At 43.6% G+C, this 21,633-nt stretch overlaps 1 protein-coding gene across 1 annotated transcript in view; it reads left to right on the top strand.

Annotated features, from left to right (window-relative positions):
- The window catches only part of LOC122929485 (vesicle-associated membrane protein 5-like), a 38,098-nt gene extending 20,499 nt beyond the window's left edge, over positions 1 to 17,599 (top strand). Inside the window, exons 2-3 of the mRNA XM_044283082.1 lie at positions 13,905 to 14,042; positions 16,019 to 17,599. Coding sequence (XP_044139017.1) covers positions 13,905 to 14,042; positions 16,019 to 16,204 — 324 coding nt within the window. The 3' untranslated portion in view covers positions 16,205 to 17,599. The remainder of the gene's footprint in view (positions 1 to 13,904; positions 14,043 to 16,018) is intronic.
- Positions 17,600 to 21,633: the final 4,034 nt, after the last annotated feature.

The raw sequence follows: 21,633 nt of genomic DNA, 5'->3' as shown, positions 1-21,633 counted from the left end.
CTTTTATTGTTTTAATATTGATAATTTTGGCATACAGCTCATGAAAACCCAAATTTCCTATCTAAAAAAATTAGCATATTTCATCCGACCAATAAAAGAAAAGTGTTTTTAATACAAAAAAAAGTCAACCTTCAAATAATTATGTTCAGTTCTGCACTCAATACTTGGTCAGGAATCCTTTTGCAGAAATGACTGCTTCAATGCGGCGTGGCATGGAGGCAATCAGCCTGTGGCACTGCTGAGGTGTTATGGAGGGCCAGGATGCTTCGAGAGCGGCCTTAAGCTCATCCAGAGTGTTGGGTCTTGCGTCTCTCAACTTTCTCTTCCCAATATCCCACAGATTCTCTATGGGGTTCAGGTCAGGAGAGTTGGCAGGCCAATTGAGCACAGTAATACCATGGTCAGTAAACCATTTACCAGTGGTTTTGGCACTGTGAGCAGGTGCCAGGTCGTGCTGAAAAATGAAATCTTCATCTCCATAAAGCTTTTCAGCAGATGGAAGCATGAAGTGCTCCAAAATCTCCTGATAGCTAGCTGCATTGACCATGCCCTTGATAAAACACAGTGGACCAACACCAGCAGCTGACATGGCACCCCAGACCATCACGGACTGTGGGTACTTGACACTGGACTTCAGGCATTTTGGCATTTCCCTCTCCCCAGTCTTCCTCCAGACTCTGGCACCTTGATTTCCGAATGACATGCAAAATTTGCTTTCATTCAAAAAAAGTACTTTGGACCACTGAGCAACAGTCCAGTGCTGCTTCTCTGTAGCCCAGGTCAGGCGCTTCTGCTGCTGTTTCTGGTTCAAAAGTGGCTTGACCTGGGGAATGCGGCACCTGTAGCCCATTTCCTGCACACGCCTGTACACGGTGGCTCTGGATGTTTCTACTCCAGACTCAGTCCACTGCTTCCGCAGGTCCCCCAAGGTCTGGAATCGGTCCTTCTCCACAATCTTCCTCAGGGTCCGGTCACCTCTTCTCGTTGTGCAGCGTTTTCTGCCACACTTTTTCCTTCCCACAGACTTCCCACTGAGGTGCCTTGATACAGCACTCTGGGAACAGCCTATTCGTTCAGAAATTTCTTTCTGTGTCTTACCCTCTTGCCTGAGTGTGACAATGATGGCCTTCTGGACAGCAGTCAGGTCGGCAGTCTTACCCATGATTGCGGTTTTGAGTAATGAACCAGGCTGGGAGTTTTTAAAAGCCCCAGGAATCTTTTGCAGGTGTTTAGAGTTAATTAGTTGATTCAGATGATTAGGTTAATAGCTCGTTTAGAGAACCTTTTCATGAAATGCTAATTTTTTAAGATAGGAATTTTGGGTTTTCATGAGCTGTATGCCAAAATCATCAATATTAAAACAATAAAAGGCTTGAACTACTTCAGTTGGTGTGTAATGAATCTAAAATATATGAAAGTCTAATGTTTATCAGTACATTACAGAAAATAATGAACTTTATCACAATATGCTAATTTTTTTAGAAGGACCTGTATATGCCTTCTGTTTTAGTGTGCACCTTAAGAGATACAATGTGCAGCACTATCGTCAGATAGACTGTTGAGGCAGTGAGTATGTGTCTTGCACAGGTATATAAAACAAGCCACTGAGGACAGGTAACTGCCTATATGATATCATTCCTTGGTAGCCCCTAGCGTCGGTTCTGTGTAATAGACCCTGCCTCAAAAGTATAACTAAATATCCTTATTGGTCTTTCTCAACACGTTTCCACACACTCACTGCCTCAACAATAGTGATTCTATCTGACGATAGTGCTGCACAGTGTATCTCTTAAGGTGCACACTAAACAGAAGGCATATACAGTATATGCTTGCCCTTCCTTACAATTGTTGAACTTTACTAGCCTACTATATTAGGGCCGTTTTGCCCCTTTGTTTTTTAGGTACTTCATTAATAAACATTTAAAATTTTTTATTAACATTCTATCGGGCTGAAAAATTACAATAAATTTCTGAACGTGTACTTGACACCAGGGTGGATAAAAATCAATGATTAAAAAAAATAAAAAATGATTTTTTTTTTTTATTTAAATCAGATTTTTTTTTATTTAAATCAGATTTTTTTTAATATAAAATACTTTTTGAGGAAAATATATTACCATCCAAAGGTTATTCCATCATGAAATAAAGATTTGTTTTTTAATTATGTAGAATAAGCCTGTATGTGTTTAATTTTTTGGGTAAATTAATTCCATTAATCCATTCACAATGTCATGCTCTTCCAGAGGTTTTTGTAAGATTATTGGGCAGTTTCTCTGCCTACAAGATTTTATCACAGATGCTTGGTTTACTTTTGCAGTTCTCAAAACTGAATTTGACTCAGCAGAGATCACATGCCTCTTCTTCACAGCAAAAATGTTATAACATGAACAGAGTTGAGAAAAAGACCTTAATCCTAACTTCTACAAACCTATGAATGCAGAATCAACCTAATCAAACTAATATGAAAAGTTGTTATTCTAAAAATCTTCATCTACTTGCATATTATTAGTTATACCTGCAAGAATTAGTCTTTATGTAGAAAACTATGATTTAAATCAAGCCTTACTGACTAGTGATTTAAATTGTGATTTAAATCAGTTTGATTTAAATAAAATCCACCCTGCTTGACACATCTATATTATTTTGCTAACACTTCCGTCAACCTGCAAAATCATACGGACATTGACTGTAGCGGATAGGGGGTGAGGTTCCAACCACCACATCTTGGCCACCTTGTAGAAACCTAGCCTAAGATTCAAAACTTTTGTGAAATCTACATGTGTATTCTTGTCATCTTATACTTATATATTGTACTTCACAGCTCTAAAGTTTTTATGCTCTCCTCTGATCTACTAGGAACATTTATTTTACATGAGAAAATTGAATACAAATTTTTGGTTAAAAAGTACAACTTACTGGGATTTAGAAGAAACAACCAGTCATATTGTAATTTTGTAGAGCATCTCAGGCCTCTTTAAGGCCACATTCACACACAGCATTTAGGAACATTTCTAGCTAACATTTTAATGCATTTTAAAGTCAAAAACACTGTGGTGCTTTCAGGAACATATGGATATCAAAGCACACAAACAAGAAGCAACAAATATCAATAAAATGCCATTAAAAACTCTTACAAACCAGCCAGCTGTGAGTGTTTTTGCAGGTGGTTTTTGATCCAGTTTTAAATGAAAAAAAACAAACACCCTGTGTGAACCTGGCCTACCCATTGTGACTTATAAATCCTGAATTATACGCTTCAGCTGTCAAATAGGTTTGAATCCAATGAAAACAATCCCCAGCCATTCAGGAATGCAGGTGATGAACCCGTTAAACAGGTCATACCTTGTGGCGTTGCACCAGGACGTGCCTGTACCATGCAGTGCTGCCTTCAGTGCGCCAAGGGGCACACCCTTCCTCTCATGGCACCTCAGCTCCTCAGTTTCCCAAGTGCTGTACTCACCCCTTAGTGCACTGAAGTCTTCATTTGTATAAATAATAGTCTTTTTTCCCTGAAAAGCCACAACCGATTTTCATAAGACAGGTATCATTTTAATCAGCAGGGTCAACCCTACCAGATGCAGTACAATATAATAGGGTACTTGCAAACTGTTTCTTGTTGTGTAATGTTTTGATGTATTGTGTAACTCAGTATAACTGTGTATGGATCAGTCAGGGTTAACAATCCTAACTCTACCCCTGTAGGAAGCTAGATGATGGACTTAGGTCCACCTCTAGCTCACTCTCTAACATTAGCTGAGGAAGTGAGATGAACTACATGTGCTCTTTCCTTGGAGCTTTGCATCAAGAAAGCCATCTCTACTTTACAGTACTCCAGATAGCGAAAGAAAGAACTATAAGGTCCAGAATCTTCATGGCCGATCATTGGAGTCAGTCAGTAAGGTGTTTGCTGTTTAAGGCTGATATAGACCTTACTGCAGCAAGAGGGACATTGATAATAGACCCTTGGACACACTGACACAGTCCTAGCCAGCCGTATCTTAATCCTGTACCTCTTAGCTGGGAATTACACACAAGTCTGCCAGAACCTTATTGCCAGCCTTAGATTCTGCTGAGAGAGAGAGACTGGAAAGATAGCGGAAAGGAGTACTACAACCCCACCTTTCTTTATATCTATACATTGCTATATGGGAAGGTTTGTAATTGTTTGGAACTGTGTTTGATATCGTTGGATGTATTACAACTCCCATTCTGCACTTTAGTAAAGAGACATTAGTAACTGGCCTGGTTACTAATTCCAGGAACATTTTCTGGCAACTGCACCTACATCTCTTTCCTTGCACCCATACAACACTCATAACGCCAAGGGCACCCCAATTACCATCAGACAGGAGCCCCAAAATCATGGTTTTCCCAGAAGGAAGAAAGGGTGTGCCCTGCTGTCACTGCCCAGCCCTAGGAAGCATCGGTGTGAGGATTGCCACTGTGAATAACTGTTGCAGCCATAAATTATTGCTTAGCTTTAACTGATTTTTTGGAAGGAGGAAATGCAAAAAATAAAAAAACGCATTTTTACACCATAATAAGTGATATTTATATAGGTAATTTAAAATTGCAACAGTAACAAATACATATTTTTACAGCAATGGGGTACTAGGTTCGAACCTTAGATTGTGAGCCCCATTGGGGACAGTGCTGCGGAATATAGTAGCGCTATATAAGTGCGTAAAATAAAAAAATAACTAAATATATTTATTACATTTTTAAATAAAACGGGTAATAAAAGGGTTTATTCATTTTTTTGGTGGAGGAGACTTTTTTTTTTCTCTAATAAAACTCAATAGCAAACACAGCACGTAAGGAGGGCTAACCTTCCTGTATCAGTGTAATCGCCGATCCTCGCATTTGCAGAAGGAACATGACTGTGTATTACAGCTGTGGTCAGGGGTGTACCTAGCCTTTCTGCTACCTGAGGTGAAAACTGAAATGGTGCCAATTTCTTAACCTAACCTCTTTGCCACAATGAAAGCACTCATTGCCCATGGCCCTTCCGCTGCCCTTCTCTTGCCCCTTCCAGGTGCTGCCTGAGGCGATCGCCTCACCTGGCCTCATTGGTGGTGCACCCCTTGCTGTGGTCCTGCTGCTCATTGTCTGGGCACAGTGACTATGCCCTTAGAGCCCTCTGGTAGAATGGTATAGAACCTCTGAGAACTCCTGCCTGTACTGTATTGTGGCCCATGTTATAAAGGGGTTAATACATTTTGACAGGCCTACTGGTTTCTGTCACTCCTAGTCAAGCCAAGCCATGCCTGACCGTGCAATATCCGTGGCTATTTGGGCTTTGGACTGTGTTAGCATATATCAGATGGGCAGATAATGCAGACAATCGTTTACCCTCGTCTAATCATGTTCTGCTGCCGGCAAACAATGATTCAGTATGGGGACGGGCGATGGCAATAGCAGCGGTCTCCTCTGCTGACAGGCAGGCAATTGCTGGGAAGAAACGCTTCAGTCCCGACAATCACCTGTGTGATCTGCCTGTCTAATAAAAGCCTTACCCTCAAGGTGGCTTGGATAGCTGGGTCCACTAAAGTCAGGGGGGTCTTTAACGTGGAGCAAAAGGGGCAGCTGCCCCGGGCCCAGTTGCTCCTGGGGGGCCCAAGGCAGCTGCCTCTTTAGACCCGCTGGCTACTGCCCCATAAGACGCACTTTTTTCCCCCCAAAGTGGGGGGGAAATTACCCTGCATCTTATGGGGCGAATACTAATGAGCGCTTCCATTATGGAAGCGCTCATTAGTACCAGAGGACCAGGAAGCGGTGAAAGCTCTGTGCTCATCGCTTCCTAGTCCTTCGCTGGTTGGCTGTGAAGGCTGCGCACAGTGTGAGGGCACTCTATGACCTTATACTGAGCGCGCCGGTTCAGAGCACAGCCGACAGCAAGAGGAAGAATATTGCGGGCGGTGAGGAGCGGCGGCGTCCAGGAGCAGGGGAGGTAAGTACTTTGTTTTTTTTGTGATCTGAGGCTGGGGGCTGCTACATTATAGCTGGGTGCTGCTGCATTATGGCTGGGGGCTGATTATATATGGCTGGGGGCTGAATATATATGGCTGGGGGCTGATTATATATGGCTGGTGGCTGATTACATATGGCTGGTGGCTGATTACATATGGCTGGGGGCTGATTACATATGGCTGGGGGCTGATTACATATGGCTGGGGACTGATTACATATGGCTGGGGGCTGATTACATATGGCTGGGGACTGATTACATATGGCTGGGGGCTGATTACATATGGCTGGGGGCTGATTACATATGGCTGGGGGCTGATTACATATGGCTGGGGGCTGATTAAATATGGCTGGGGGCTGATTACATATGGCTGGGGGCTGATCACATATGGCTGGGGGCTGATATGAGTCATGGAGGACTGATATGAGGCATGGGGGTCTCATCTGAGGTCTGATTGGGGGTCTTCTTTATATTGGGCTCTGATCTGAGGTCTTATTAACATTGGGGATCTGATTGGGGCTGTGAGCTGAAGTCTGATTAGTATTGGGGTCTGATTGGTGGTCTGACCTGAGGTGTAAATACAATACACACAAAAACAATTGAATTGATAGACGTTCCTATAAGGGGGAGGGGTAAATTACAACACTGATAGATTCAAAAGAAGCATCACTGTTGCACGCAGCTCAGGTTGGACATGCACATATACTATACATCCAGATTGTATAGATGCACATCGATATGTACATATACAGACCCTATTATACCAAAAAATAATAGGGTCTATCTATCAGTGTTGTAATTTACCCCTCCCCTTTGATGTCACACGACATGGGTGTGAGCGGTACCTGTCTTTTTTCTGGTTATGAATCATGAGGGCACCCCTTGTGTGGATTTGCTCCGGTCTGGAATGACAGTATATGGGCCGCGAATCTCACTCCCCCTGTCGCTGCGTATAACGCAATTCATGTCAGGAAGTGTTGGAATCAATTTCGGCATCGGCCGGTCAGGGGGCGGAGCTAGAGAGCCCGCCCCTACTTCTGATTGGATACGGTACCGGGACACGCCTCATGGTGGGCGGGGCCTCGTCCATATGAACTCGGCGTTCTATCGGCCGCGTGCGGCCATTACAGCGCCATTAGCCATAGCACACCACAGTGCGGCTCTACTGTTTTGACATTAGCAAACAATAAGCTCCTGAAGATGCGTGATAATAACAGGTCACGTGGAAACGCGTAGAGCTAATACATTGTATCAGGATACAGCTCTTTAGGCAGGACTGCACTAGATGCATTTAACCCTTTAGTCAGCCTTGGAGTATGCATGTGATGGATGAGCCAAAATATACTGGCTTTTATGTGTGTGAATGGAGCTTAATCAATTGGCTCTGAGTGGTTGTATTTAGCCAACACTGGCTGCGGATATAAGGCTGTGACCTAGGTATTCACCATCAGCAATACACATTAAAGACTGATCTGTCATCTGCACTACAGTTAGTGGCTGCAAGTCCTTTGAGACTGTTATATGACAGAGGCAGTGCGATCCAATGTATTGAACATTCCTGGTTACATATACCAGGTGGCACAACCTTATCTGTGTATATACATCCTACAGGATCACCGATGATACACACATAGTGCATCCATTCACACTGACTTTAGTGTCCATTTACCCCGACCTGCAGATACACAGCTACTCCAGCTAGCAAGTCGGGTCTTACCCTAATCTTCCTAATGTGCAGAGATATTTGCTCCCCTCTCTGTATACATTTCTAAGATTAGTTGCCTGATGGTCACAGATTGTGACATATGGGTTTCCCCACCCTCTTTTTAAACAGACTTTAAATAAAGCTTTGTTCTTTTATTTTAAACGTTCATCAGGCTGTGATTATCTGACCTGAGGTGTAATGAAAAATATTTTTATTCTTATTTTCCTCCTCTAAAACCTAGGTGCGTCTTATGGGCCGGTGCGTCTTATGGGGCGAAAAATATGGTACTTGCTTGCTCCTCCTCCCAACCTCCCCTGCCGTTTGCGTACGCCACGCAGCGTGACATCACGCGGAGGCACTGCAATGCTAGGGTGAGCCGAGCCCCGGTCTCCTTCCTGAACTGCAGAGCGGTGCCCACTTCCAGCTATTAGCCTAGCTGCCCAGAGCACTGATCCTGAGCCCGCTGGAGTCTTCAGAGCTGGAAGTATTTACAGTAATTCACTGTAAGCTATATTATATATTGTTTTATGTGAGTAAGGGTGCTGGGTGGTTGGAGAAGGGGGGGGGGGATGGAGAAGTGGGAGGGAATGGAGAAGTGGGAGGGAGCTACAGGTGGTAAATAGGTCAAGCTAAGGACTTATTTGTGAACCTGTTCTTTATGTTTACATTATTAAAGTTTACTACTCTACGAGGTCTGTGGATTTACTTTGTGTGTGTGTTGTGGTGGAGGGCGTGATTGCATGCTAGGGTGTGGACGGAAGGACGGATGCGGCATTCCGGTATTTTGAATCCGGCACTAATACATTCCTATGGGAAAAAATGCCCGATCCGGCATTCAGGCAAGTCTTCAGTTTTTTTCGCCGGAGATAAAACCGTAGCATGCTGCTGTTTTATCTTTTGCCTGATCAGTCAAAACGACTGAACTGAAGACGTCCTGATGCATCCTGAGCGATTACTCTCCATTCAGAATGCATGGGGATATGCCTGATCAGTTATTTTCTGGTATTGAGCCCCTAGGACGGAACTCTATGCCGGAAAAGAAAAACGCTAGTGTGAAAGTAGCCTTAGTATATATCTGGAATCAACAAAAACTTCAGTTTAAAGCCTCATTGACTCGTCAGTGTTTTTTGGTCAGGGGGCCCAAGTAAATTCTTGCCCATGGTCCAATCAAGACGGGCCTGACTAAAGTCATTATTTATTAGCAGGGAACACTCTCTGTATGATGTCTGTAGGTCCCAATATGCTCTTTTCAAATAGTATTTAGTTTAAAGGAGTTGTCCAAGTTATTGAGGATAGGTCATCAATTTGAGATTGGCGGGGGTCCGACACCCGGCACCCCCGCCAATCAGCCCTACTTGTCGTTGCATCTGTGAGCAGGTGTAATTACAAGCCCTCCCATTCACTTCTATGGGATTGTTCGTTCCTATTCAAGTGTATACTACAGAGCCGTCCCATAGAAGTGCATGCGGCGGCTTGTAATTACACTGCTCACTGCTTCGGTTGCGATGGCAAGGAGCTAAATAATGAAGAGAAGGCTGCACTGGAATGCGCCTTCTCTTCAACTAGCTGATCGGCGGAGATGCCTTTTGTCGGACCCCCGCCGATCTGATATTGATGACCTATCCTGAGGATAGGTCATCAATAAAAATAACCCAGACAGCCCCTTTAAATAGCATTTCCACCTGAAACTAAAACTAATGAGTTAGGCTACTTTCACACTTGCGGCAGTGTGATCCGGCTGGCAGTTTCATCGTCGAACTTCCCGCCGGATCTGCCGATCTGCCGCTGACTGAAAGCATTTGTGAGACTGATCCGGATGCGGATCAGTCTCACAAATGCATTGCAAGGACGGATCCGTCTCTCCGCTTGTCATGCGGACAGACGGATCCGTCTTGTATCTTTTTTAAAAAATTTTACCGGTCTGCGCATGCGCAGGCCGGAAGGACGGATGCGGCATTCCGGTATTTTGAATCCGGCACTAATACATTCCTATGGGAAAAAATGCCCGATCCGGCATTCAGGCAAGTCTTCAGTTTTTTTCGCCGGAGATAAAACCGTAGCATGCTGCTGTTTTATCTTTTGCCTGATCAGTCAAAACGACTGAACTGAAGACGTCCTGATGCATCCTGAGCGATTACTCTCCATTCAGAATGCATGGGGATATGCCTGATCAGTTCTTTTCTGGTATTGAGCCCCTAGGACGGAACTCTATGCCGGAAAAGAAAAACGCTAGTGTGAAAGTAGCCTTAGTATATATCTGGAATCAACAAAAACTTCAGTTTAAAGCCTCATTGACTCGTCAGTGTTTTTTGGTCAGTAATTTCCATTAGTGATTGTGAGCCAAAACCAGGACTGGAGCCCCCACAGACATGAGGTATAAGGGAAAGATCTGCACCTGTTCTGTGTTCAGAGCCGCACCTGGTTTTGACTCAAAATCACTGATGGAAATAACTGACTGAACACTGATGTGTGAATGAGGCATAAGTATCATGCTCTTTGGACTTAGTTCATGTTTGAAGTCCCCATGCAATCAGTTGTAAAGATAGGAGGACTGTTCATGGACTATGTCGCTGCACTCTGGCTAAAGGTATCCATACACCTTCAATAGCTGGCTGCCGAACGTTCAGCCCTTTTTCTTAACTTCCCCATAATACACATGCACTGGTTTGGTGGAGCATGTATGTGTTTTCAATGACAAGAGAGGAGAAGACCCCGCCAGGGGCCTCCAGAAGAAGAGAAGGATCAGGTGAAAAAATTCTACTCGCCTGATCCGTCTTTCTCCCCACAGATGAGTCGAGAACTCCCTGTGCACATTAGATTGTTAGCCAGTCCCACCGGAAATGGTTGATTTGGCCGACAAGATGCTACTGAGTATAGGGCCCTAACGCAGGAGGGGCCCATGTCATAAAAAGATTTCCAGGATTAGCAAAAAGTTTCTATTTTTCTTTCCAGAAACAGCAGCTCTCTTTTCAATGGGCTGCATTTAAAATTGTAGTTCTGTCCTGTGGGAATGAGATGTGATACTAGACACAACCAATGGCAAATAGTGGTGCTGTTTTTTTTGGGGGAAAAATTTAGATCCTTTTTTTTTCTAATTCTGGAAAACCTCATCGGACATAAAGAAAATCTTTGTTCAAAGAGGACTCTCCCCTGTATTGTGTACAGCCATAGGTGTGCAAATTACTAGGTCTGTGAAGACACAACCACACAGCACCTGGCAGGATATGAGGCCATGTGAGTACAGACAAGGGAGTTTTCTCACATGCAGCTGCAATCAAAATGATGATTACAGGCCCATGAAAGCGGGTTGTCTCTTAAATAGATGTGGGTTTTGCTTCAGAGACATTTACTCAATGTCTGGTTGCACAAGTTGTAATACTGAGCAGTTAGTTTGTTAGTTCACAAAAAATGCAAGTGAGCACAATGCTTGATAATGACTTGTTATAAGACTGGCGTTATAGGCAGTGAGTGGGTTTGATTGGGTTAGTCCTGAGGGTGTTATTATGACGTTCCTTGGTTTTCCCCCTTTACCTCCTATACATGGATCTGGACTTCACTGCAGGGGATCAACCAGGCCACTACCCCTTGGAATAGTCACAGTGTGGTTAGCTCCTGACCCACTGGGGTTACAAGCACCGAGGGATCATGTAATACACAAAGTCAAGAAACAGGCAAAGGTCAGGGCAGGTAGAGTACATGCAAATATATGAAAAAGTCAGGGCAGGCATCTCAGGGTCAGTACAGTAAACAGACATGGGTCAGGTCAGGTGGCAGAGAGTCAAGGTATAGAAAACAGGAAGAAGTCAGTACACAGACAGACAAACTGATTATCACTCTTTTAAATAGTCCAGCAAGCAAGAGAAACCAAAAGGAATCTAATGGATTGCCCAGGTAAGGGTTGGAACATACAGCCCAGCACAGGAGGGTTAATGAGCTAATTAATCAAACAGCTGAACACCCTTGTAGTGCAGGTAGATGTTCAATAAATAGATACTAATGCACAGACAGAAAGAGACCTAGTAGCCTGCAGCATGGGACACAGAATTTGGTGGATACTAGGTGAGTGATGCTGCGCCCGTGCCCGCCCCAGATATTGGGATGGTGGCGGGCATGGAGTATCACAATAAAAATTGGATGCAAGCAAATGTTAACTGCTGCCATTGTGAAGGAAAATTAATCATGATCATTAGGATAATCAGATTTAGGAGTGTTGGTAGCCTTCTAAGATAAGTGGGACACATGAGGTTCTGGGGGCTTCCCAGAACAACACAGGCTTTTTTCAGTTGAACAAGTTGATCATAGCATGAGCTCAGCTTGAGGTCCTGCCAAGTTGGGTTGCCCAATGACTGCCAGCTGCTATCAGCCTGTCATACTGTGCTGCTATGGGTCTCTGAGAAGCTACCCTCTACCACAGCCTGGTACACTAATACTCAGCTCACTGAACTGCAGCAGATACTTTGTACCATTAAGCCTCTGTGGGTCCTCATGGCTGCTTCACCTATCATTGAAACCTTGCTACCCTCTGTCACAAGCATACAACTTGCATTTCATATATACCTTGTGAACTTTGCTGTACAGCCCCAAGCCACGGGATGGGAAACAGTTCTAGCATTGTTTTAAAGGAGCACTTAATGCAACAACCATATCAGTATAAAGCTAAACAGTGCAGCCCACTACACGCTGTTGAACATGTCCACCTGTGGCAGTCAGTCACAAAATCGTGTGCCGATTGGCTGTCGCTTGTGGCGGTCAACTGAGAATGAGTACCCTCATATTTGTTCCTTTTGTCCAGGGGTGGACTGGGAACTTAAAATAGCCCTGGAAAAAATACTAAAAGTGGCCCCGTTTTGTAGTTGGTTCCAGATTGATGGAAGGCAGGGCCAGCAATACCATATTGTGGCACATTATACCACCCCAACAGAGCCAAACACCACAGTCCAGCACAAAATAAATCACCAAAATCTTCCACTGGCCGGCCGTGAGGAGGGCCCAGGCAGCCCCCTGGGCATCGGCCTACCGGGAAATCTCCCTGTAAGGTCTATGGCCAATCTGCCCCTGCTTTTGTCCCACTATTCCATCCATTCTGCTGTACACTAGCACTCTTCCTCCTCTTACTATACCATCCTATTGGTTCATCCCTACACTCCAACTCTACAGCACAACATTCAGAGCCATCACACTGCCCTCTACGTGAGTGCCGCGCCCTGCGTGGGCCTTGTGCTGATGCCAGACTTCTCCTCCAGCAAACTGCCAGCTACAAAATTCCTGGTGACCAGTGCCATTGGCAGGGTTTGGCAGTGCCCACCACATGAGCAGACTACTTACCACGATCCACTCAAGGGGCAGAGCAGACATACAGAACAAGTAAAAGGAAAACACAAATATAAAGGGGAAGACACAGGAATGCTGTAAGAGAGGAAAAGGTTAAGCTTGCATTAGATGTTGTGAATGAAAAATTGTAATATCATTTGCAAAAGAGCGATCTTCGTACTTTGACAGTTTCCAGCGATCGCAAAAAAGTTTGATTCTCGCTGATTGTGATCCTTCAGCATGCTTAAAAATTCTTATTCATCAAGTGCATATCTGAGCGTGTAATAAGTCGTCACCGGTTTGTTAGAAGATCAGACTGCAGGTGTGGTGTAGTGTAGCGAGTTTATAACGATCGAATTACTGGTTACTGCAACGACCATTGCTCTGTGTAATGTGAACACTAACGAGTCGCTATTTGATCGCCAATCATCGGTACAAAATCTACTTGTCTAATACAGCCCTTACCCCCTACCCTACATACAGATACAACTAATGTGAGGATCATTCATAAACACTCATTTAATCTGAATTCTTATTACATTGATAAGATTTTAGCTTAAATGAGTGTTTATGAGCTCTCAGGAATGCAGAGGTAAGGGCTACAGACCCAGTCATCAGACAAGCTCCTCTGATGGATTTCACTGTGAAGGGGACAGAGCAGCCTCCAATACAGTGTATGTGAAAAGAGGCTGGTTGCAGAAGACAAACTCTTAATATTATGGAATAAAGATCTAAAGGAAACAATGGTTTTCAAACATGTCCATAGCCTTTAAAGTAATCTGTCACCAGCCACCAACTGTTGGCATAGCCACATAGCTGTGATTCGCCCGATTTAAAACACTGTTTTTCTTTTGTTGATCCGAGGCCCTGTTCCCGAGTTATGATACTTTTTCACAATATGCAAATCTCTTCCAATTCCAGAATTCCCAGAAGCTACAAGAATGCCAGCAAGGTGCTGAAGAGGTGAAGATATTAATGAAGGAGAATGTGGATAAAATATTTGAGAGGGAAGGAAAACTTGAAAATCTAGAAGTTCGATCAGATGAACTAAAGAACATGGTATGTCCTTAACTTTTGAGAAAAAAAATTGCTTCAATCTGTCTACATGTTTGATTTGACTGCAGAACTACAGTTTTCTGCAGAAGATGAACAATATTAGACATCTTAAAGGCTGACCCCACAAGATTTACTTACGAGACCAAGCCAAAGAGGAGATCCTCCACTGCCTTCCAGATCGCCACTGTAAAGACATAGGCAACAGCAGAGGCTTACTGGAATGCATCAGGAGATCTCTTCATTTGTGGTGAGTAGTTAATGGAAACTTTGGGTATGCTACCTAAACACTCTAGTATTTGTATTCCCAGAGAGTATACGGTATACTCACAGATGAGGTGGCCACTGGTTGCTACATGTAAAGGAAAATGAATGAAGTGGCCATTCATTCACTGCTTGGATGCAAGAGGCAGAGATCCCCATTTTCAGCAGAAGAGAGGGTACCAGAAGTGGGACCCACACATATCAGACACTTATAGCATATCCTGTGGATATGCCATAAATGTCTGAGATGGGAATGCCTCTTGCAATCTATGACCAGCTATAAAGCTAGCATACAAGACAAATCTACTGGGAATATAACTGTCTTCATTCACGTTCTGTCTCTAACCGAAACACTTTTCAGTAAAGTTGATATTTTAAAGCATGCGTAAGTATTTTTTTCTGAATGAGCTGTCATGTGGGTGTACATAAGGACACTAAATCTAGCCATTATATGACTTGCATCTGACACCCCCCCCCCCCCCTCTAATTCTCAGTTTTCACTGAGCTAGTGGGTTGAGACTACCTTAATGTCTTCCATAGACTGCACACGGAAACAGCAGGACCTAATTCTCTCACTCACAAACTCAGAATTAGCAGTAGTACCAAACAGAACATTAGAGAGAAGTACTGAGCAGTACTGATGTGAACAGAACACTTGGGATGAGATAGAAAACTCACAATTACATGTCATGTTAGGTAATTGTTTCTGAATAAGCTACCATGTGGGTGTACGTGAGGACACTAAATCTAGCCATTATATGACTTGCATCTGACATTTCATCCCCTGCCCCTCTAATTCTCCGTTTTCACTGAGCTAGTGGGTTGGGACTAGTTGCTTAATGTCTTCTATAGACTGCACATGGAAACAGCAGGACCTAACTCTCTCACTCACTGACTCAGAATTAGCAGTAGTACCATACAGGACATTAGAAAGAAGTACTGAGCAGTACTGATGTGAACAGAGCAGTTGGGATGAGATAGAAAACTACAGACAATTACATGTCATGTTAGGTAATTCTTTTTTCTGAATAAGCTCTCATGTGTGTGCATGAGGGCACTAAATCTAGCCATTATATGACTTGCATCTGACATTTCATCCCCTGCCCCTCTAATTCTCAGTTTTCACTGAGCTAGTGGGTTGGGACTAGTTGCTTAATGTCTTCTATAGACTGCACATGGAAACAGCAGGACCTAACTCGTTCACTCACTTACTCACTCACTCATTCAGACTCAGCAGTAGTACCAAACATTAGAGTGAAGTACTGAGCAGTACTGATGTGAACAGAGCACTTGGGATGATATAGAAAACTCACAATTAGCTGCAGTAGCCTCTGTGTCTCTGTATCTCACCCCCCCCCCCCTCCATAGACTTCTATGTGTGCTTGTAATCTGAATCTTCAGTGAGCTGACAGGCCGTCTCCCCTCTCAAGATAAAGTTCTCACAGAAATCAGAGAGAATGTTAGTTTAGAAGGGGGGTGGGGGGGTTGATACGTGCAGAAAAGCATTTTTCTCTAATAGGATATATTAAAGTTTCTTAGCTCACCTGTACTATTGATTTATTCAAAGTTTGTTGAAAGTTTAAAACCATTGAAATTCCAATTTGTTGCCTTGCAACATTTCAACCCAAGAATCAAACATGTTCTATCTACCCAGAAATATATGCACTGTGCTTTCATGTTTGTCAGTATAATAACTAACTTGATGATTCCACCTACAGGCCATTAGCTTCCAGAAGACGGCTCAAACTGTGGAACGTAGAACACGCTGGGAGAAATGGCGCTGGTACATTATTTCTGGATTAGTAGTTCTTTTGCTTTTAATTATTATCATCGCTATTATTGTTAGTCAGCTGAGTGGAGGTGAAGAAGCACCACGATCAACTGTGGCTGTGGGCGGCAACTGAACTGCATGAGATGCTGACTCTCCCAACTTCTCCACTTGTGGGATACCCTAGGCCTAGAGAAAAAGAAGGACAAATACAATGGAAGACTTGCTTAATAACACCTGGTAAGATCTGAAGAACATTCTTCTCCCATGACTGGCAATCACATGGATTGCTCTGTCAAAAATCACTGTGCTTAGTCCTCGCTACTGCCCAATGAACTGGAGTATGAAGGTCCCAGATGACTCTCAGCACCCTGCCATGATATGGAGTCTTTAACAGCAACATGCTATGTACACAGCACTGATGAATGTGTGAAGACCTCACCATTTTGTGTACAGTCCTGGACGCATCTATTGTGTTTTTATTGTTTGCTAATTGCTATGTACAGTATGTCCATATTCTGCCAGCTGAGCTATCAAAGCCTTCAGACAATGTCCAAATTCCCTGTTGTTCATCTTGTGCCTTAAAGTGACAATAAGCCTAGTCGATCTTCGTATCTTCTCTGAATATAATCTATTACTTCCTGTCATTCGCCATTTCAGGTTAGTGAGAGATGTTCTTCACTAGGCCTACAGACAGGAAGTCAATAAAATGTCAGCCCTCCTCATCAGGGGTTTATCTTATATATTTCCGTTTTGATGACCACTACGAACATTTCCTTATATGTGTGCAATGTTTTTATAACATACACCTGACAATGATAAGTCTAGTTTTCCTTTAAGCGGTTGGCCACTTTGTGAAATAAAAATCTATACAATGGCATAAACTTTTGGGTAATAGCACAAGAAACCCCAAGCCCCCCATAACCCACCACAGCACCCAGGTTTAGGGTCCCCTGCTGCCCATGGATTCCATCTGTAAACAGTGGATGCTGGTGGCTGCCACATCCATGCAATCACGATGGCAGCATTAAATGCTGGCTGCTTTCCCCATACACTTCTTCTTCTTCTTCACTAGTGCTCAAGGCATTGTGTGCATGCACAGATAAATGCAGCGCAATCTTCTGAATGCTCTCAGCACCAGCACAAAGAGGATGCATCTGGGGCAGTGGTAATGTGGGTGCATCTTGTGACTTCTGATCTTGATTGCAATGGATGTCCTGGCCACCAGCATCCACTGTTTACAGATGTAATCTATGGGCAGCAGGGGACCTTGACCTAGGGTGCTTTGGTGGGATATGGAGGGCTTAGGGGTTTTCTGTGCTATTGCCCACAGGTTCATGACATAGTAAAGTGTCTTTCACAGTGCGACTAATCCCTTTAACTACTCTAACACCTCATTGTGTGCGCAGACTGTAATTTGTGAGCCCCATAATGTATACCTAGTGACTGAGAATGGGTATTTTGTAATGGCTTACTGGTAAAGTAGAATTTATTACCAACTTTTGCTTCTAATAAACTTGGTTTAGAAGGACTCTCACATTGTTCTTTGTGTGTGGTGATATACAGAGGATAAAAAGTTGTATAAAATGTAAAATTAAGATGGACAAAAAATGAGGAGTTCCCTTCAGAACAGCTTCTGTGCAAGGGGCGGATTGGGAATTTAAAGTGGTCCTGGAAAAAACCTAAAAGTGGCCCCATGTTGTAGGGAGGTCCAAATTGACAGAAGACGGGACAAAACAAGTAGGCAGGGACAACAGAAATAGGCAGGGCCTGCAATACCATAGTGCAGTACAGAATACCGCCCTAGCAGAACAAAATACCACAGGGCAGCACAAAATACTGCCACCCCAACTACAAAATTCAACTGTATCACAGTTGAGTTCAGGAGGGCACCTGTGGCTGTTGAGCACCAGATCATTATGTACCTGGCCTGCGGCCATCAAGAGGGCTTGACTGGCCCCCTGGGCATCGGCCCACCGGGAAATTTCCCTGTATGGCCAATCTGACCCTGTCCTGTGCATATGTCATGGATTGAGGGGGGCTAAATCTATTAGCCACAGAAATGAGCCACTACAAGGACAAAATCCTGCTTTGGAGGACTCCCCTGAATGAGAGTCATGTGATATCACAGAAATATGCAGCTGCACATGACTTCCTTGGGGCTACCAGATGATTTCCTGGACTTGTGGTAATCTGCTGATCACAAGTGGGTCCACAACTGCCATGTCTTGGTAAAGTCCTTCTGTCATCTTATATGTGAAAATGTTTCATTGTGTTCGAAAATAAAATTGAAGGCTTAGACACAGTTAGCAACAGGGATCCATGGGCAACCGGATGTCTCATCAACCCCAAACAGCTGACCATACATGATCACCAGAAAAGGTAGATATTAGATGGTTTTCTCTTGATTCAACTTAGCAGTAGTCTTAATGGTAAAGTCCAGGATAGAAAACTTATTTTCAAACACCTTATATAGGCATGTTAAGTTAATAGAGAGTGCCATCAATTGGCTGGAGTAGACTGTGGTCACATATAGTGTCCCTGTGTCTGAAGGACCCAGCACATCTCTTCCTTGCCTACTGATTTTGAAGACCACCATGTAATACTTCATTTTTCTTTTGGTGCCTCTGCAGGAGAACTGGACACTTGCTGCCAGGTCTACGTATTACAGCTGATGGTCAAAAGGGATCATCAAAAGTGTTCAAGCTGACTATCAAGTCAAGGCATTATTGGAGCTTTCTAGCTTCTTAAATGTTGGCATTGACGAACATATTTAAAGGATGCCAGTGTATGTATGTATTGAGAATAATTTTAGAAAAAAGATATTTGGGTGGTTAAAATGTTTTATATGCACCCCTGAAAAATATTGCCCCTCAAGGGAACACATAGCCCTCTGTCCCAATTTGGTTTGCTTGCCCATAGACTAACACCATTTGTCCTCTACTGTAAAAGTGGTGGCTTTGGCGCTGGCTGTCCTCCTAGGGGCCGCGGTTTAGGAAACGCTGTATTAAGTTAGTGAAATAACATGGAAAAGATCAGTTATGCGATAGCTTGGAAAATTAGAATAAATCTACTAAGAGACAGGAAAATATGAAATGTTTACCATGATGGAGACTGTAATTCTCACAACAAAATGTGAGATGAGCCCCTTGGGAGCAGAGGAGTCTATTAATAAGAAGACTGCGTAAACACTGTCTGAGAGCTGTATGGTGCTGAAGTCATCACATATCCTGCTGTGTGACGCCCCAGCCTCAGGTCACACAAGTCAAACATAAGACACGCTACTCGGTCATACCAGTAGACCTGATTCCCCAGGCTATGTTTGCTGATTTTCCATATCCTGTTTAATAGGACACAATCAACACTTCATTATTTTAAAATAAGTTGAGGGATTATTCACACTACCAATTGTCTGCATGGGTGTTTCCAATGGGAATTTGTGCTGCCTCTCATGGTTGTGGAGCATTTCCAGACAACGTCAAGGAAATCCAAGGACATGTCCCTTCTTAGAATGACTTTCGCCAGCAAACCTGGCGGGTATCCTCACACAGATTAGCCCTGTTGAATGGGGCTAAATCTCTGGCGGCATGCAGACATCAGAAGGTCAGCCTTGAATGTTTGCTGTGGATTCCACAGCGCATTTTCCAGCCGTGGATTCTGCAGTGTGAACATACTCACAGGGTGGTCATAACATTTTTTCTACACTGAAAAGCTGCCTCGAAAGTAAAGAAAAGAGAGGCACTTACAAATGTAGCGGCATGGACATTTGGACAAGAGCCACAACCGCTTTATTCTAGTGTGAGAACCTGGATCCCCCCCACCAGGGATGGGCATTCCATATGTGCCTGGTACCACCCTAAATGCAGCTAAAAGCTCATTACTGTCTATTAGCCCACATGTAAGGGACTGCGCTAATTAATTCCACATAGCACAGTAAATAGTGGTTTCTAAAGGCCCATATGCAGTGCATTCGGGAAGTCTTCAGACACTTTCATGTCTTTGCATATTTTGCTATATTGCAGCCTAGACTTGTGCTAAAATTTTAAAAATCAAGTCCCCCCCCCCCCCCCCCATCATTCTGCACTCAGTACCCCATAATGAGAAAGTGAAAATGGAATTTTAAAAATGTTTGCAAATTAAAAAAAATAAAAAAATAAAATCCACATGGACATAAGTATTCAGACCCTTTGCTATGACACTTGACATTTAGCTCTGGGGACCTCCCATTTCTCTTGATCATCTTTAAGATCTTTCTACACCTTGATTGGAGTCCACCTGTGTAAATTCAGTTGACTAGACATGATTTGGAAAGACTCAGCTCTGTCTATATGAGGTCTCTCAGCTGACAATGCATGCCAGAGCAAAAACCAAGCCATGAGAAGGAAAGAACTGCCTGTAGAGCTCAGAGACAGCATTGTGTGGAGGCACAGATCTGGAGAAGGGTGCAAACATTTCTGCTACACTGAAAGTTCCCAAGAGCACAGTGGCCTGCATAAGTGTTAAAAGGAAGAAGTTTGGAACAACTAGGACTATTCTCTGGGGGAGAAGGGGGTTGGTAAGAGAGATTACCCAGAACCCATTGGTTGAGCTCCAAACATCCTGTGTGCAGATGGGAGAAACTTCCAGAAGATCAACCACTGCAGCACTCCACCAATCTGGGCTTTATGGCAGAGTGGCCAGAATGAAGCATCTCCTCAGTAAAAGACACATAAAAGATTGCAAAAAAGCACCAAAGACTCTCAGACTGTGAGAAACAAGTACCATATCTCTGGTCTGATGAAACAGAATGATTTGGCGTGTATTTAGTTCTAAAAGCCAGTGCCGCAGACATAGGTAGGTCTGGCTGGTGGGTGGCATTCGCGCTGTGGTTGGCATATGGCGGTCTAACCTTTCCCTGTTCTTCCTGTGTTCATGTCAGTCTGCTCCAGTTTTCTTCTATAGTAGAATTCTGACCGTGCGTCACACTCGTCTCAGTCTGAACCTTTATTGTTCCAAGTGGTCCTCCGGCTTTGTGTGGGTCATGTGCCCATTGCCCTGCACACAGAAAGACATCTTTGTGTGAGTGCCAGTAAGGCATGAGAAAGAAGCAGATGACAAGTGATGAGGAAAACGGAGAAAAAGGGCTGAGGAGACATAACAGGAAAGCATTAACAAGGACTTGTATGAGAAAATGGATGTTGGGAGGGTTGTGGGCACAAAACAGCAGAAAAGACAAAGTAGAGACAGTCTTTTCACCCCTTCTTAACCCTTTAGTGATTGGTCTTTTTCAGTTTTATTTCATCTTCGCATTCCAAGAGCCATAACTTTTTTTTTTTTCCGTATACATTGCTGTATGAGGGTGGAATTATATTTAACCATTTTGTTAACTTTCTTAGGCTACTTTCACACTTGCGTTTGGTGCGTATCCGTCATGGATCTGCACAGACGGATCTGTTCAGATAATACAAACGTCTGCATCCGTTCAGAACGGATCCGTTTGTATTATCTTTAACATAGCCAAGACAGATCCGTCTTGAACACCATTGAAAGTCAATATAGGACGGATCCGTTTTCTATTGTGTCATA

This window comes from Bufo gargarizans, chromosome 2 (genome assembly GCF_014858855.1).
Source record: "Bufo gargarizans isolate SCDJY-AF-19 chromosome 2, ASM1485885v1, whole genome shotgun sequence".
Taxonomy (NCBI): Eukaryota; Metazoa; Chordata; class Amphibia; order Anura; family Bufonidae; genus Bufo; species Bufo gargarizans.
This window is presented reverse-complemented; position numbering and strand designations above follow the sequence as displayed.